This window comes from Taudactylus pleione, unplaced genomic scaffold (assembly GCF_031769625.1).
Source record: "Taudactylus pleione unplaced genomic scaffold, aTauple2 ptg000985l, whole genome shotgun sequence".
In the NCBI taxonomy this organism is placed as follows: domain Eukaryota; kingdom Metazoa; phylum Chordata; class Amphibia; order Anura; family Myobatrachidae; genus Taudactylus; species Taudactylus pleione.
This window is the reverse complement of record NW_028285386.1, coordinates 1410528-1429336: the sequence shown is the minus strand read 5'-3', so window position 1 is coordinate 1429336 and position 18809 is coordinate 1410528. Positions and strand designations below refer to the sequence as shown.

The window sequence follows — 18809 nt, the reverse complement described above, 5'->3', positions numbered from 1 at the left end:
AGTCCCGTGCAAGACTTCCCCATGTCTTACAGTAGCAGTTATTTAACCAGGTTGATTTTGCTTGATAAATAGCTGCTACTGTAAAACATGGGGGCAGTCCTGCACGGGACTCGCCTAAGTCAGAACTCCGCACCCTATTACATTTACCCCTATTTATTTGTTGTTGTTTCCATAATACCACCATATTGCTGTACTGAGCATATTATTTAATTTACATTGTAGCTTACAGTCTAAACTCCATACCATACAAGCACACACAGACCACACATATGTGAGAGTACCTGTGAGGTACGTGTTGTGAGAGGAGTTGATAAAGTAGTGATTAATGGGTTGGTTCATGTTCTGGTTTACTTGTAACTTGTCCAGTGACACAACAATGTTCTCAGACCCACACAGGAACCAGACCATACCTTCCGGAGACAGCTGTCCTAGAGGAGAACAATCACTAGGTGTCAATATAAGAAAAGAACTACAATGTAATTAGTAATTTCCCATACATAATATTATTTCAGCCTTTTCATTCCTGACATTATCACTTGCAAAAATGACAAATGGTTATTCTCTATCATACATGCTTATCCTGATGCTCCCAATCCAAAAGCACACAGCCATTCAGTTTAAAAAAACACGGATGTTGGCCAGAAAATGCAAAATCTGCATAGATTTGTGTACAATTTTGCACATTTAACATCTAAAAATGGTTATTTTGTTAAATGTGCACCTGCTGAAAGCACACAGGAGCTCATGTATGGTTTGATTCATTTCTGTCCCGAGCATACACAGGAATTGAGGCATACATGAAAAAGTGCTTTTACATGCATACCCTCAGTTGGATGCATCTCATGATGCTTAAGCTGCATACACACACAACGATTTTTTTGAACGATTATCGTTAAACTATATCGTTTAACGATAATCGTTTGAAAAAATCGTTCACTTTCTGAGTCAAACGATGAATGATTATCGTTCATGCGCGTTCACGTTTGTAGTTTGTAGTTCATTAGACTTGTCAACTGAACGATTTTCATTAAGGGAATATGCAAAAATCGTTTGTAGTTCAAAAAAATCATTCATTACACTTTAAAAAATCTGACAGATAATCTGACAGAAAATCATTCATAAAATCGTTGGTAACAAAATCATTGTGTGTGTATGCAGCTTGAGTGCTATTCAACCCAGGCATGTGATCAGGCGTAAGTCAGGAACTAAAGGTGTGTATACTTTGACCCTAGCTTGATACTGTTACGCTGCATACACACGTAAAGATTTTCTGTCCAACCATCCAACTAGTTGAATGGTTGGATTGAAAATCTGGTAAGGTATGAAAGCAAATGACAATCAGCAATTTGCTCCTAAACGCCAGAAAATGGACACAAACTGTTGCTTGAACAAATAGTTTAGATCAAACATTTAACAAACTTGTCTGACGACCATTTTCATCTGTTTTCTGGCATTTAGGAGCAAATTGCTGATCATCATTTACTCCCACACGTTACCAGATTTTCATTCCAACCAATCAACTAGCTGGATGGTTGGACAGAAAATCTTTACGTGTATGCACCTTTAGTAGTTAAGGTGAGAGTCCCATGACCCTAGTCATACACAATATAATAATGTAATGAAGTGTCATATACACAAGAGAGAGTAGTGTCTGGACAGTGTTATTGGAAAACACATGTACTAAATAAAATGTAATTACATACAAATACAAAACATAAAATATAATTACACACAAATACAAAACATAAAATGTAATAACATACAAATACAAAACAGAAAATGTAATTACATGTCGCCTGCACCGGGAACATGGCGCCCGTGCGCGCTCTCAGGTATCTCTACTGCGCATGTGCGAATCACTGGGGAAATGGCCGCTGTGGCCATTTTCCCAGTGATTTCTGCAGTGCCGTGCGAACGGAAAGGTGAGTATATATAATTGGGTGCAGGATGTGCGGTGTGTGGGACCCCCTAGATCCAGGAACCGCACACCTTGCACCCATTATAAATACGCCCCTGTTGTGGGGCAACAACGGCACTGCTTGCTCACCCCTAGTTACGGCCTTGGCACTTGCAAGTGACATGGCATAGCTGTGCTTACATTCAGAGTCACAAGTACATGAGCACGCCCATGCTGTCACTCTGCTATGCCTGCCCCTCCCACTTCACTCTACATTCTGCATCTACAGGTGTAAGCAGGAGATGTGTAAAAATCTAGATTTAGACTTTTGTGCTGGTTATATGTGTAGGGTATTTGGCATGCATACTCACTATGCAAATGCATATACTGCATTACACACACAAAAACAGAAATAGATCCAACTGTACAGGAGCCCCACAGTGTAGTCAGTTTGCTGTTGTATAATTATAAGACCTCTTCCTTGAAGACCACACATAAATCCCACCTCTCTGTTTGTTGATGGCACTAGGTTCATATTTCTCTATGAGAACTTGTACTTGTTCTGGCTTTGCAGGTGGGAACAGCAATTCATTCAGCCGGGAATCTCTTTGTTTGTGGTTGATGAACTTGGTGAGATGATCTTTAGTCATGTAAGGTTTGGCTTTGGAGTGGCTGGGAACAAAAAGCAGATAAAAGATGACTGAAAAATGTCAAATAAGAACAGGAACACAGGAAAGATCATTTGCGTTTTGATATTTATTTCAGTCTGAACTTAAAAATCGCATAAAATACGCCACAAACATTTTTCAAAGAAAACATAGTGCTAACTCCAAAAGAATAAGGCCCTCATTCAGAGCCGCTCGCTATTTGCGGTCGTTTGTTCTAAAACAAGGGGTGGCTATTCAAATGAACCATTCGCTAATTGCGGTCTGTAAGTCTGAACGAGCGAGCAAAACTTGCGGTTGTAATTTTGAAAAATAAGCCCCCTTGCCGCTCGCACCATACGTCATGTCCGCTATTTATTAGATTAATCGAGTACATCGAACAGCGTATGAACTGCTCGCTATTCTTGTGGCTGGTTTTTTCAACCGCTATTTTGCGAGCAGTTCTGAGTAAAAAAAAAACAAGTGACGTGGTCAATGACGCTGCTGTATTAATTATGCACTCCCTTAAAATGCCCGTTTTGACCTTTAAGCACGCCTGCGTTCTGATCTCCACTAGTCGTTTTCAAGCACCTTCCCCTGTTACCACCCACATACGCCTCCTTCTGTCACTCAAAATAGCAGGCATTCGCTATATAGCGAACAAACGATTTTCGGCCGCACTGACTGGTTCGCGCATGCGTATTAAAATCCGTACGCATGCGCAGATGTGCGAACATCGGTCAGAACGAACGAGCGGACGCTTACGAGCGGCTCTGAATCAGGGCCTAATTTCACACACAGACAAGTAAGTTTCCAAGATAATTTCCTCAATAACAAGATCACCGTGCTCTTTCAGAAAGTCTAACGCTTTTTTGTTGTATTTTTTGTGTGGGCAGTGGGCCACCCTAGTGGACACAATATCTTTTGCAAGAATTGTGGTTTCCTCTTTTTTAGTTTTGCTCTCAGTTGTTCTATTTGTATACAAAACAATGTGGCTGACTTCTATCAGGTCATGCCCCTTTCGCTAGCACCTATGGTGCACACAAGCACACTAGATACGCATCTGATTAAAATGTAATATCAGCAGGGGAAGGGATTGTACAGTGCATCTGGAAAGTATTCACAGCACTTCACTTTTTCCACATTTTGTAATGTTACAGCCTTATTCCAAAATGGAATAAATTAATTTTTGTCCTCAAAATTCTATACACAATACCCGATAATGACAACGTGTAAAAAGTTTTTTTGAGATTTTTGCTAATTTAATAAAAAAAAAAAACTAAGAAATCACATGTACATAAGTATTCACAGCCTTTGCTCAATACTTTGCTGATGCACCTTTGGCAGCAATTACAGAATATGATGCTACAAGCTTGGCACACCTTACTTTGGGCAGTTTCGCCAATTCCTCTTTGCAGCACCTCTCAAGCTTCATCAGATTGGATGGGAAGCGTCGGTGCACAGCCATTTTCAGATATCTCCAGAGATGTTCAATCGGATTCAAGTCTGGGCTCTGGCTGGGCCACTCAAGGACATCCACAGAGTTGTCCTCAAGTCACTCCTTTGATATCTTGGCTGTGTGCTTAGGTCGTTGTCCTGCGGGAAGATGAACCGTCGCCCCAATCTGAGGTCAGGAGCGCTCTGAAGCAGGTTTTCATCCAGGATGTCTCTGTACATTGCTGCATTCATCTTTCCCTCTATCCTGACTAGTCTCCCAGTTCCTGTCGCTGAAAAACTTTCCCACATCATGACGCTGCCACCACCATGCTTCACTATAGGGATGGTATTGGCCTGGTGATGAGCGGTGTCTGGCTTCCTCCAAACATAACTCCTGGCATTCACGCCAAAGAGTTCAATCTTTGTCTCATCAGGCCAGAGAATTTTGTTTCTCATGGTCCCAGAGTCCTTCAGGTTAGGGATGTGCAGGCTCGGTTCTACTCGGTTCCGGTCGTTTTTTTTTACCGAATCTTATTGGCTATCCAAAACTCGTGACAGCTGAAACCCAATAAGATTCGGTAAAAAAAACGAACGGAACCGAGTAGAACCGAGCCTGCACATCCCTACTTCAGGTGCATTTTGGCAAACTCCAGATGGGCTGCCATATGCTTTTTACTACGGAGTGGCTTCCGTCTGGCCACTCTACCATACATGCCTGATTGGTGGATTGCTGCACAGATGGTTGTCCTTCTGTAAGATTCTCCTCACTCCACAGAGGAATGCTGTAGCTCTGACAGAGTGACCATCGGGTTCTTGGTCTCCTCCCTGACTAGGGCCCCAATCGCTCAGTTTAGACGGCCGGGCAACTCTAGGAAGAGTCCTGGTGGTACCGAACTTCTTCCATTTACGGATGATGGAGGCCAATGTGCTCATTGGGACCTTCAAAGGTGCAGATATTTTCTGTACCCTTCCCCAGATTTGTGCCTCGAGACAATCCTGTCTCGGAGGTCTACAGACAATTCCTTGGACTTCATGCTTGGTTTGTGCTCTGACATGTACTGTCAAGTGTGGGACCTTATATAGACAGGTGTATGCCTTTCAAAATCATGTCCAATCAACTGAATTTACCACAGGTGGACTCCAATTAAGCTGTAGGAACATCTCAAGGATGATCAGTGGAAACAGGATGCACCTGAGCTCAATTTTGAGCTTCATGGCAAAGGCTGTAAATACTTATGTACATGTGATTTGTTAGTTTTGTTTTTAAATTAAATTTGCAAAAATCTCAAAAAAACTTTTTGCATGTTGTCATTATGGGGTATTGTGTGTAGAATTTTGAGGACGAAAATTAATTTATTCCATTTTGGAATAAGGCTGTAACATAACAAAATGTGGAAAAAGTGAGGCACTGTGAATACTTTCCGCATGTACTCTATATTTTATAATTGTATAATATGGGCTTAGTATGCTTGTCCAACAGTCACAATGTCGACAACTTAACAAACGCCTGTATGATATTGCATAGTACAGATGTGTACTCATACACCTGCATCTATACACCATACTGCAAGGGCAAGATGCCTGGTGTGACTAGGCTGCAGCGAAACACCACTCAGTGTAAAAGAGATGCCGGACTGCGACATTAGCTGCACAGGATTGGTTTTATATATGTAGAAAGTCACAGATGGAGCTTGGCATGAGAAAAAGCCATGGCCGCGGCATCAGAGCACTTTGTGTACAGATGGAGACTAAGGGCCTGGACGCTATTTGCGCTCGCTCGTTCAGAAAATAGGGGTGGCTATTCAAATGAACAATTCGCTCTTTGCGGTTTGTTCACACCTCTATGCCTGAACGAGCGAACAAAACTTGCGGTCGTTTTTTGGAAACCTACGCCCCGTGGCCGCTCGCATCTTACGTCATGTCTGCTATTTATTAGATTAATCGAGTACATCGACCAGCGTATGAACTGCTCGCTATTCTTGTGGTTGGTTTTTGCTACCACAATTTTGCGAGCAGTTCTGGCTATAAAATAACCCAGTGACGTGGTCAATGACGCTGCTGTATTAATTATGCACACCCATAAAAAGCCCGTTTTGACCTTTAAGCATGCCTGCGTTCGGATCTCCACTCCCCGTTTTCAAGCACCTTCCGCTGTTACCACCCACATACGCCTCCTCCTGTCACTCAAATTATCAGGCATTCGCTAGTTTGCAAGCACATGAATTTCGACCGCACTGACTGGTTCGCGCATGCGTATTACGATCCGTACGCATGCGCAGTTTGGCAAACATCGCTCGGAGCGAACGAGCGGCCGCTTATGAGCGGCTCTGAATCAGGCCCTCAGTCACACACAGATTGGTTACTTTTACAGATAAGAGACGGCTTAATGTAGTAATAGGCTTAGGTATACTTTACAGTCTAAACACCTAAACCAGCTAATGCTGGGTACACACCTGTACAATCAGCGGCTGATGGGGTAAAACTCTACCGACCAGCTGTGCAGTGTTTCCCCAGTGTGACCCCTGTCAGCTGCCTGTGAGCCGTGTACACATTGTACATATATAGTTATACTGTATATCTGCACAATATATATTACACAGCACATGAGATTCGACCACCTGATCCCGGCCATTGCAGAAGCGTCATCGGCTAACGCTCCTGCATCGGGACAGTGCACACACCTATACAATCTTCTCTCAATATCGAAGGAACGGCCCGACGATTGTATAGGTGTGTACCCGGCTTAAGTACCAAAGCCCATATAATTCTTCACTAATTTATTAAACTAAGAAAAACAAGATTGGACTTGAAGTAATGGCCAAAGTGCTGTTAGGCAACACCGCTAATCACTGTGCCACCATGCCTCCCATTATAGCAGTATAATTAAAAAATGCTGGTCCTTTTTTTAATGTCTCACCTACAATTGGGGGGGGGCACTTATTGCCACCCTAGCCTAAGGGATCTGTATTTCTGTCAAATGCTATATTCCTCTCTTGCACTATAATATTACACTTTGTGTTGCAGTTATGTCACAACAACTAAATGAAATAGCTGAGGGGAAGTGTCTGCCTTGTATGTAACAATAAATAGATTAATATCTGCTAAGTGCAACGACTCCCAGAGATGGAAGTTGTAGGTTTGGTAGGAAGTAAAGCAGCCCGTATATAGATGCTTTACTGTATTCATCACAGAGTCCCTTAAGATGGTTGTTTATGAAATTCACAGTGTATATATATGTAATGAAGCACAAGTGCCATACGTCTCTGTCTGTGGTCTGATTCAGGAGTAGAAGCAGGAGAGGCTAATGAGGATGCCAGCAACAACTATGGAGGATCATGTATTCAGCGCTGCTTCAATAGGCTGAACCTGGGACTGATTTGTATGCAGGACTGCTGTGCATTATATTACATTGGTACTCTGATAGGTGTGGCCAAAGTCTCATTTCCAGCATGTTATATAATTTTAATTTATGCTAGTTTGCCCATATATGGTGGTGACCATCGGATTTCATGGTATATGTCTGTGTATTTCATTTGGCCATTAATGACTGTAGTGTACCTTTTTTTTTTAAATATTAGGAAACACTTTACACTTTCAAGAATCCTCCTATTAGTTTACATCTACATATCTACATATTTTCACATTGGGTGTGTGACGTATTGAACTTATTACACTTTTGAGTTGTTTTTTTTTCCTTATTTAAGTTTGTTTGGTGAAGACATTTGAAGAGATTACAAATGGTTTGCGTAGTGTGTATATGAATAGTGATTATTAGCTGTAGAGTTGTGCAATACACAGATCTCAGTAACCTGTAGGACTCACTAGGAGGTGAAGATTTCATCTATCTCTGGCCGCGGACAGAGCTGCATAAGGAAGGTTCTGTAGACAGACTCGGGAAAATCCTCAGGGTTGATGGCATCATTCTGAAGATAAAACAAAGGCTGAAATCACAGTATAATTATATAAATGAATACCACTAGAGCTTTGGTCCTTGCAGCAGGGCAGTGTATTCAGTTATTGGCAATGTGACAGCCCTGAGAAATACAGTACCGCGACCTTGCACATTTTCTTGCACTCCTCTATGGGTGTGAGGGAGCATGTGCCATGTAAGTACGAGGTGCCTGCATTCCATTGCCACAACTGAGTTGCCGCTGATGACTGCTACAGAAGAGAACCATATAGGATTAAACAAAGCAAACTGTAACGGTGCGTACACACTGGGCGATTAAAGTGGACGACTGAGCGATAACGATATCGTTATCGTTCACTTTATCGTCCATTTTTTCACCTAAACGATGAACGGTAACGACGAATGACCAATGATGCGCATTCCCACAATTCGTTCGTCTTTATCATGGCCATAACTAAGGCAGTGCGACCAGTGCCATGGCACAGGGCACCGCAGGGCAGGGAGCGCTGTTTGGGCGCTGTCACTTTTCCTGTTTATCATCATTCTCACTTGTAGCTTACTTTTGTTTTATCCAAAATATCTACTGGCCTCTCGTGTATCTTCCCTGGCCCTTCCCCATGAGGCCATGGCCCTTTTCAGGTGCACTATCTAATGTCCCTATTTAAAAAATGGGGGGGAAGGGTGGCACCAGTGCTCTTTCTGGCACATGGCACCAAAAAGTTTAGTTATGGCTCTGGTCTTTATCGTTCATCGGGCAAACATGCAGGCCAACCTGACGATATTGTCAGGTTGCTGCATGTTGGGGAATGGGGGAGAGAGCCCGGCGCTGAATGATATTGTTAATGATATCGTTCAGCGGGTGTGCTCAATGTCATGAATGACAGTGAGTACACCCTGCCAGGGACACACTAGGCGATATCGCTCAGGGAGCATATCGTCTGGTGTGTATGCTCCTTAAGTTATTTCATATTTAAGTAAAAGGCAATATTTAGTAATGACACATAAACATACTACTGACAGTAAATAAAGACCAATTGGTTCATCTAGATCTGTGGCTGTAGGAGCAGGCAGCTGCGGAAGCTTGATTTGCTACTTTATGCTAATAAACAAATTGATGTAGTTACGATTCCGGCGGTTGGGATGAGTTTAATCAATTAAAATCGACCTGTAGTAAATTGACCCCAAAGACTCTGAAGGCATGGAACTCACTTTCCCCTTCGATAGATGACAAGCATTTAAAGCTTGTTCCACTCTCTTCCTGTCTGCAGGAAACAGCTGGAAAATACTGTGCAAGAAGAAAAAAAAACATGATTTGAAGGTAGCGAGGTCTACAATACACTGTAGTAAACAAAACCTCTGTTAGCTCAGCGATGGGTCACTAACTCACCAAGGTTGCAGTAAATACACAATAACCAGGCACAGTTTGCTGCGCGTGGAAATAAAATTGTGATTACTAGGTGACAAGCTCACATCATGGCAGTTACTGTATATTATCAGGTTATCTACACAGTACTGTACCTTTCCATCATATACCAGATAACTAATAAATGAATAGGCTGGTGGGATGTTTCATAATAATTTAATGGTAGACCACAATTAAACTTTGTGATACTAGTAACCTTATTACTAGAACCTGTAAATTGTATATGCCATGGTTACACTGCATTTAGGATGATAGGTTTCTACAGTTAGTAATGAGTGGAATGACAACTTTCTGCATGAGAGGTGTAGTATTTTACCATATAAATAAGTGCCATTATAGTGTTTTTGTAATGGTTTACGCGATATAACCTACTGACAATATTACTAGACCGATTTTTTACAAACACTTTCATGGTCTTAGAAAATTAACCCTAATCAATATCAACATGCAGATTGAATGGGTGTGGTATACGAGTTCAACATTCAGAATGTCGACACGTGAATGCTGGCATGGCCTGAATGTCAATACTCAGACCATACTACCCACACTAGTGCTCGATCACACTTATTCTTCTCTAACCTATACTGCTCACACTATTGCAGACTCATACCTATACCAGCCACAGTAGTGCGGCCTCACACCTACCCTACTCACACTTATACGACTCACACTACTGCACCCTGCACCTACCCTACTTACACCTATACTACCCACACTAGTGCGCCCTAACACCTATCCTACTTCCACCCATACTACCCACACTAGTGCACACTCACACCTACCATACTCACAAACCTATACTACAAACACTAGTGCTCCCTGACACCTTCCCAACTCAAACCTATACTACCCACACAAGTGCACAATCACATCTATACTACCAAGACTATTGTTCCCTCACATGTACCCAACTTTCACCTGTACTACCCACACTAATGCACCCTCACACCTACTCTACCCTCACCTATACACCCACACTAATGCACCCTCACACCTACTCTATTCTCACCTATACACCCACACTAGTGCACCCTCACACCTACTCTCACCTATTCACCCACACTAGTGCACCCTCACACCTACTCTATTCTCACCTATACACCCACACTAGTGCACCCTCACACCTACTCTCACCTATTCACCCACACTAGTGCACCCTCACACCTACTCTCACCTATACACCCACACTAGTGCACCCTCACACCTACTCTCACCTATACACCCACACTAGTGCACCCTCACACCTACTCTCACCTATTCACCCACACTAGTGCACCCTCAGACCTACTCTCACCTATACACCCACACTAATGCACCCTCACACCTACTCTATTCTCACCTATACACCCACACTAGTGCACCCTCACAGCTGTCCCAATTGTGATTCACAGATGCAATTACTTCTATTATCTCAGCAGTTCTCTTTACCCTCTGGATAACAAGGTCTCTCACAAGCAGGGCCCTCCCTACACTGTGTTATAAAGTATGCCTTATTTTGTCTAACTTGTATGTCCATTATGTGTAAGTTTCTCTTTGAAAAAGCCTCTATGTGAAGGGGTGAAATGCGTCAGGGGACCCCGGAATGTCGGCACCCCCAAGTGTGTCAAGTGTACTGGAGTACTGGAACACTTTCTGGACTTAAATGGAGAAGATAGACAAGTCGCTACTCTAATCCCACTGGGCTGAGGGAGAGACTGCCGGTGCAGCATATCCCGGCTCAGAAAGCAGCTTATTCAACTCCGGATAATATAAACGCACCCAAGCATGGTAAATATACAGGATTTGAGATAAGACTTTGTGTCAGCTCGTTATCCCTGTCCTAAAAGGAACTGTAGGCTTCGTCTGTACATTCCATTCCACAAGGATTTCCACTTGACTTTGGACTCATTCTCTTATGGATTAAACACCAGCCTAATAGAGTCATATATGTATCGGTTCCAGAAGGCCTTACAAAGTACCTTATTAGGTCACTAATATTGAGATATCCATATAACCGCGGATATTGCTAGTTACATTGTTATTTTTAAATGAAGGTGATGTGTTGTCAATTATATCGAATGTGATTAAATTATTAATTTTTGAACATAAGGAGCCCTGACCGTTGTACTTCTGCCATCTCACAGTCCAGTAGTGTGTTTTTTAATTAGCGCAGTCTTGTCTGGTCATTCGCATTTATGTTCTATTTACCCCATTGTCCGGCGCCTTAAAGTTCAATGATAATAATAATATACTAACTGTATGTTAGCCTGCCATCAGCAGACTTTGCATCTATGAAAACAAACACAGAAACAGACAAATCTCAGGTGCACAACTCCAAATTATTAATGATATATATATATAAATGCAATAAAATTTTGCAATCAATAGAGGTTTTTAGCATAATCATGGCCAAGCTTATGGGCCTACCCACCATATCCAGGTAACCTCTTTCGGGTAGGTCCCTAACATACCAAGGTTCAAATCCAGAGCGCAGGACCCCCCAAAAAATGCCCCAGCCAAGCTGCCCCAGGGCACCAGCATAGTAAGAAAAGTGCAGTGTAAAGAGATAGTTAGGACCAGCTGTAGCTGCATATAAGGAATGAAAATAAAAAAGGTGAAGTACATATATATTAAACACACAGTGAAGGGTTAAAATGTGTTATAATGGAAAAAGTGTTATAATGCGGTGCCCTGAGACAAACCAGCCAATGCAATCCAGGGGGACCCACGCCCCAAAAATGAACCAAAATTGCACTACAGTATATAACTTTTAGGACTTACCTAGAATTGTGTCTAATACAGTGTGCATATACATTACCATACTACATGCTTTTAAACTTCTAGGTAAGTCCTAAAAGTTATATACTGTAGTGCAATTTTGGTTCATTTTTGGGGCGTGGGTCCCCCTGGATTGCATTGGCTGGTTTGTCTCAGGGCACCGCATTATAACACTTTTTCCATTATAACACATTTTAACCCTTCACTGTGTGTTTAATATATATGTACTTCACTTTTTTATTTTCATTCCTTATATGCAGCTGTAGCTGCTCTTAACTATCTCTTTACACTGCACTTTTCTTACTATGCTGGTGCCCTGGGGCAGCTTGGCTGGGGCATTTTTTGGGGGGTCCTGCGCTCTGGATTTGAACCTTGGTATGTTAGGGACCTACCCGAAAGAGGTTACCTGGATATTGGTGGGTAGGCCCATAAGCTTGGCCATGATTATGCTAAAAACCTCTATTGATTGCAAAATTTTATTGCATTTATATATATATATCATTAATAATTTGGAGTTGTGCACCTGAGATTTGTCTGTTTCTGTGTCTGCAATTAGTCTCATCAGGTAGCACCTCCCATCATATATATAGTCAGGTTGTGCAGCCCAGAAATCTTTCCCATATGCTCCATCTATGAAAACAAACAACAAGTGTCTGTTTAACCTTGGCTATTTATTACTTACTTGCGTACAGGAATCTTTCCCTCTGCATTTAGTTGAAGTGTAAGCTTCACATGTCTAAGAAAAGAGGAAAAGAGAGAAATCAAAACAAACAAAAGATATGAACAATTTATAATTAAATATGTTTTTGATGAATGTCAAGATCTGTATGGAAAGTAGAAGCTGAAATGTAAACAGTATATTTATTGCAAAATACAGATATGTCCTCATATATTATTGCTGCAGTCGTGGCAAACAGTCCTTCTTGGTGCGCCATGTCCAGTGCGACTCAGCTTGTGTCAAGCGACTTTTTTGCATCTTTATTGTCTGAAAGTGTGACTTAGTTGCAATCGGATGTGACAAACCACTTCAGAAGACTGCGCTCATTAATTGATATGGGACACTGCATATCTATGTGCAAATGAGTCTGATGTGTAAATTTACTAACAGTTGGTTTGGGCTATCGACGGACATCGCCGTCGTGTTGCAGTCAAAAAAAGACTATCATCCATCAGGGGTGTCAGCTTCAGATGAAATCTGATGACGATGTCAGTCAGTTTCTGTAGCTGTAAATGTCGTCGGTTTTGATCTTTTAGTTCAAAACCGATGGATACTGCAAGTTAAAAAAAAACAATAAATTAAAATTAAGTGTTAAAAAATAGAAAAAAATCAATGTTGGGGTTCCCCTCCCCAAAAACATAACCAGACCTGAACCTTGGAGCACATTCTAGTACTGGAAAAATGGGGTTCCCCCATATTGCTAGTAACCAGCATCGCGCTCAACCAGGAGGGAGGTAATGCCATAGCAGAGGGAAACGCATCATGGGGTACCCCTTACCAAAGTATTATTCAGTCCGAGATTCCTCGGAAAGTGGTCCCCTCTCCAGAGGGTACTCAGGGTAATTCTCTGCACCCCTGGTGGAGGTGGGTGCATGGTTAATGGGTGAAAGATAGTCATTAATATTGTTCTTTAAAGTGGGACTATAGGTCCCCAGAAAGACAACCCTGGCATGAGGCACTTGGAGAACAACACCTTTACCCGCACTGTGAAAAAAATATATTATAAAAAAATATGTAGACAGTGAATATGGTAACCCTTTATTACACACTCACATTACATACTTACCTAGTCCATGGTGCTGGTCGGTCCCTTTCTCTAGGTAGACATCCAGGGGGTTGGCAAAATATCAAGCAGCAATCCTGATCCCACAGAAACGCTGTATGTACAAAGTGTATGTACAGCTCTTCCCTGGAGAACAGAACCCACAAGGTTTTGTGCGCCTTAGCACTGATTGGCTAGGAGTCACACCTCTCATACCCCTTTCACACTGCCAGCAAATAACCAGGGTTAGTGCACATGAATGAGCAGCCAACCGGGTTACTTTGCAGTGTGAAAGGGCCCAGTTGAAATAACCCGGGTTCAGCGATCCAGCATTTCAACTCGGGTAACGAGCAGGGTTGAACATGGGTTCAATCCTGCTCGCAGTGCAGTGTGAACGGGTAACCTGGGTCGAGGCGACACGGGTTCCGATCACTGCATAGGAAGAGTCAGCGCTTGGAGGTGATCGTATCTCCTAGTGCCGGCTCAGCAGTGATGGCGGTGATGTCATTGACACGGCATTATTGCCGGGTCGGGCTGCCAGTCTGAAAGGGGTCTCAGCCGGGTCGCACCCGCGATTGATGCATGTAAAATCCCGGGTGCGTCCTGGCATTTCCGATGTGAAAGGGGTATTAGCCAATCAGCGATTGGTTTCTATGGCGTTGCAAAATCAGGGGAAACTCGCACAGGAATGCAATCTGTGCCAGACACGGTTCTTAGTACATTTACCCATAGGTATATACATATCTGTATAATGAAAATTTGTTAAACTCATGATTGGCGTTAATCATATATTCAGATCCTTTGACTTTGGGCAAGATGAGGGTTGCAGTATATCACAGAGAGTGTGATTAGATGTGCAGCATAATAGTCACAAAAACTAAAAGCCCCAGCAAAACGATGATGATGATGAATGATGGGGTCAGGCAGAAGTGCACTGACATGTTTTTCAAATGATGAGATTGTATAAAAATGTATAAACTGCTATTTATTTATTTTCCTTATAATCATTAAGTAATTTACAGTACTTACATTTTCTCATAGAAGGAGTAACGGGAAGCGTTGTATAGCAGGGGATTTCTGACAACTGTCATGATATCAGTAGCCCAGGCCTGTAAACAATATACCAGTTACATTAAGGTAAACCCTCTGTTACTCTCTGTATATTCTTTGTGCTACTTTCCAATTACATGTCTATGGTTTTACACTCCTATGGCCTCATTTAGAGTTGGATGTCACAATAGGAAGTATAAAATGACACTTTGTTTTGCTGTGCATCTGCTGTAGAACAACATGAAATTTAGAGCACAACTTAAGGTCTGCTTGCATCCCTTACACCTGTATAGGGAAATCTAGGGGCCCAATTCAGAGTTGCATGCTAGGAACTAAAAGTGGATATTCACCGGTATACTGAGCTGTGACTGCAACGCCCCCTATGAAACCACATGTTCCAATAGCCTCCATCATTATCAGCGAGCACATGCAGCCCTATACTTGGTGCAAGAGATGCGTCTGAAATCAGATGGATCTCTGTGTAGGCACAATTCAGCATAGGTCCTGACTCAGAGATGTAGGCTAATGACACCACTGCTGCGAAATTTGGATGCAGTGTCTGTGCAAAAATATGCAAATGTTACAGACGTTAGGATTTGTAATGGGACGCCCACCGGACGGCTTTGCAAATCCAAACAACTGCGTACAAAGATGCAGCATCGGTCACATATTTTCGGATAACTGGTTACTAAGAATAGCCGAGACGCTGGAGCCATTTTTCTGCACACAGGATCACAGTCACAGGCTGAGACACTCCTTGAAATGGTTGTGACATGTCTGCGATTCGGTCTTTACATTCTCCACCTCCCGATGCCGCCCACAAACTCGTTCCCTGCCTGTCAATCACTTTACCAATAAATCCTCACTGCGAGTCACAATGGTAACTTCACACATACTGCATAAACATCGGCATTACGTATACCTTTGACTTAGGCCTATAGTCTGTAATTGTGTCTACATACCCTCACTCAACTTAGCTTACAAGCAAATGTCCCATAACCACCCAGTTATGCCCATTCAGCCGCAATAGAAGCTGCAAATGATAGGCGTACGGCACGGAATCAAGTGAGACTCAAGCCGTATGACATCCCCCTGGAGATGCAGTCTGGCAGAAGCAATTTCATCATGGGCGAAGCCACGGGCAACAGCTAGTATTAAAATATGTTTTTTCTTACATATTTCATTCTGATACATTTTATTGCTGGGACCAGTAGTGCCACACACAGAAGTACTATTTTATACTATCTAACGTATTAGCCCCAACATCCGACTGGTAAAGGGAGGCTGGGATGAGCTTTCAGCACTGGCCTAGTTTTCATTTATGTATTTATTTATTCATCCCAGGCTGGTTCCCATTATCACTGTACATCCATGTTGCGGCTTTCCATGCTGCTAGTTCAGAAGTGAAATACCTTTTAATTTAACCAGTGTGTCATTTTATACATTCAAATTCAAGCCTAATAGATTATTAAGTACTATAAAGAATCTCATGATTGGGATGTTTACTGCAGAAAGTTCCCAGCTGTGAACCAGCTGTAAATTATCATTTCTGCATTTTATCCTGAGAACATTTAATTTTCTAAAGTGGGAACTCATCTGCTCTGGTTTATCTTGGTTGAGAAAAAAACACATTCAAATTAAAAATAACACTTTGTTGATTGTGTCCATCTAAAAGGGATGTTACTCACAGCACAGATAAATGACATGGATGGAACCACAGCTACATTTCAGTAGAGTGGACGACCTGTCAGGGAGGATGTAGTCGGCATCCCAGCGGTCAGGATGCCGGCGGTCAGAATACTGGCGCCGGAATCCCGACAGCAGACGTAATCCTGGCTCCAGAATCCCAACGGCTGACCTCTCAACGGTAAGTATTAGGGTTAGGAGGAGGTTTAGGGTTAGCCACTAGGGGGAGGGTTAGGCACTAGGGGGAGCGTTAGGGTTAGGCACTAGGGGAAGGATTAGGGTTAGCCACTAGGGGCAGGGTTAGGCACTAGGGGGAGGATTAAGGTTAGCCACTAGGGGGAGGGTTAGGCACTAGGGGGAGGGTTAAGGTTAGCCACTAGGGGGAGGGTTAGGGTTAGGCACTAGGGGGTGGGGTAGGGTTAGGCACTAGGGGGAGGGATAGGGTTAGGCACTAGGGGGAGGGTTAGGCTGCAGGGAGGAGGGTTAGGGTTAGGCTGCAGGAGGAAAGAGTTAGAGTTAGGCTGCTTCAAAGTTAGACTGCAGGGGGAAGGAGGGTTAGGGTTATGGTGTAGGTTAGGATACTTACCTATTGCTGTCGGTATTCTGACTGTCCTGACTTTGCTGTTGGTATTCTGACTGCCGGCATACCGACCGCTGGGACCCAATACCCAACCCTGTCAGGGAATACCACTTAACATTGCTGTGCACAAGGATGTAAGTGAGAACTCCCAAAGAGTTACTGTAGAATCATAGAGCAGACAGTAAACAGCCCACGTCACTTTTATTTTACATTTGTTATCACTGTTCTGATGCACCACTCATTCTCCTCTGTAACCACCACACGATGTATAGCTGATAGTGTAATAATAGTAACAAGCTTGTGTATGCAGTACCTTGCCCACGTTCTCCTTGTAGGATACAAAGTTATGGAAGGTAAGATCCACCATATCCGGCCCGGTGACAATACATAGAGTTTTGGCAAGGAAGTTGTTTTCAGGGAAGTCCAAGTTAAAAACTTCTCGTAATTTCTGGCTCTAAACAAAAAGTCAGATAGGAGCATTAGTCAGAGATAAGAAGATCGTGATACAAGGTAATTATGCAGAGTTTATGCATGTATTGGGAGTTATTAGGCCAGTAGAATGCTTGTCATTAGCCAAACCAAGAAATACCAGGCAGTAACAGGTGATAACATACAGAGATGGCTGAATTTGGATGTTCAAGTGTTCCAGGACTCTCCAGCTAATCACTAGTCCAACTGCAAGTGGGCTGTAGTGTCAGATACAGCACAAATCTACAACAACTGTAAAGGCCCCTGTGTGAGATCCCAGTCAGGGTCTTACCTTCCACAATACTGAGTACTGAACTGAGGGCTTGGGCCCTCATTCAGAGCCGTACGCTCTGAGCAGAGCGCACGCTCTGAATGAGGGCCGTCCTCCATAACTATGGAGCGTCCTCCTGGACGCTCGTATAGCTGTGGGTCACCACCCACAGCCTATACGAGCGTGCAGTTTGATGGCCGCGATGGTCGTGACCATCGCGACCATCGAAACTGCGAGCCAGAGCCTGCGGTTGAGGTTTTCAACCGCAAGGCCCGGAGTGATTTTGGCTCTATCAGAGCCAAAATCACTCCCACTGACATCACTAGTGATGTCAGTGGGCCGGCTTCTGATGGGAGGCGTTCCCTTGGGAACGCCCCCGTCAGGGAGGCACGCCCCCGGCACGCCCCCGGCACGCCCACCAAAGGGGGCGTGCTGTCAATCAACATCGACAGCACGCCTCCTTTGATCAGACACAACGAGCGAAGGAAAGTCCTTCGCTCGTCGCGTCTGGCGCATGCGCAAGATGGAGCTCCCTCCGTCGTGTGCATGCTCAGTGCAGACCATCGACCCACTTGCGAGCGGACAGCCGCGCGCGAGTGGGTCTGAATCAGGCCCTTGATTCACTACGGATGGCTATTGCGAATGCAGCTGCGATTACGCACGCAGTTCTGCTGTGAAAATATGCTAATGTTTGCAACTGCTCATTCGACATCGAGACGCCACTACTGCTTTCTCACATCCATAAAACCTTGCAATCCTGGGAAAACATTGGTAACATCGAGCAACATCGGCCCCTCACGCAGAATTACAGCAGGTCTGCCATGTCTCAGAAATGGCAACTCTCGTCGCACGCAGTGCGTTTTCAAGCTGTGTATGCCATCTCATCCTAGCTCAACAACACCTCCCCAGCACCTTCCTATCTGGGC

General features: G+C 43.4%; 1 protein-coding gene across 1 annotated transcript in view; it reads right to left on the bottom strand.

Moving 5' to 3' along the window:
• PLCB2 (phospholipase C beta 2) overlaps window positions 1-18809 on the bottom strand; it is a 232847-nt gene that overhangs the window by 59091 nt on the left and 154947 nt on the right. The window contains exons 4-10 of the mRNA XM_088460803.1: window positions 17458-17598; window positions 14858-14937; window positions 12751-12804; window positions 9098-9173; window positions 7801-7901; window positions 2403-2569; window positions 282-428 (exon numbers count right to left, since the gene is read on the bottom strand). Coding sequence (XP_088316929.1) covers window positions 282-428; window positions 2403-2569; window positions 7801-7901; window positions 9098-9173; window positions 12751-12804; window positions 14858-14937; window positions 17458-17598 — 766 coding nt within the window. The remainder of the gene's footprint in view (window positions 1-281; window positions 429-2402; window positions 2570-7800; window positions 7902-9097; window positions 9174-12750; window positions 12805-14857; window positions 14938-17457; window positions 17599-18809) is intronic.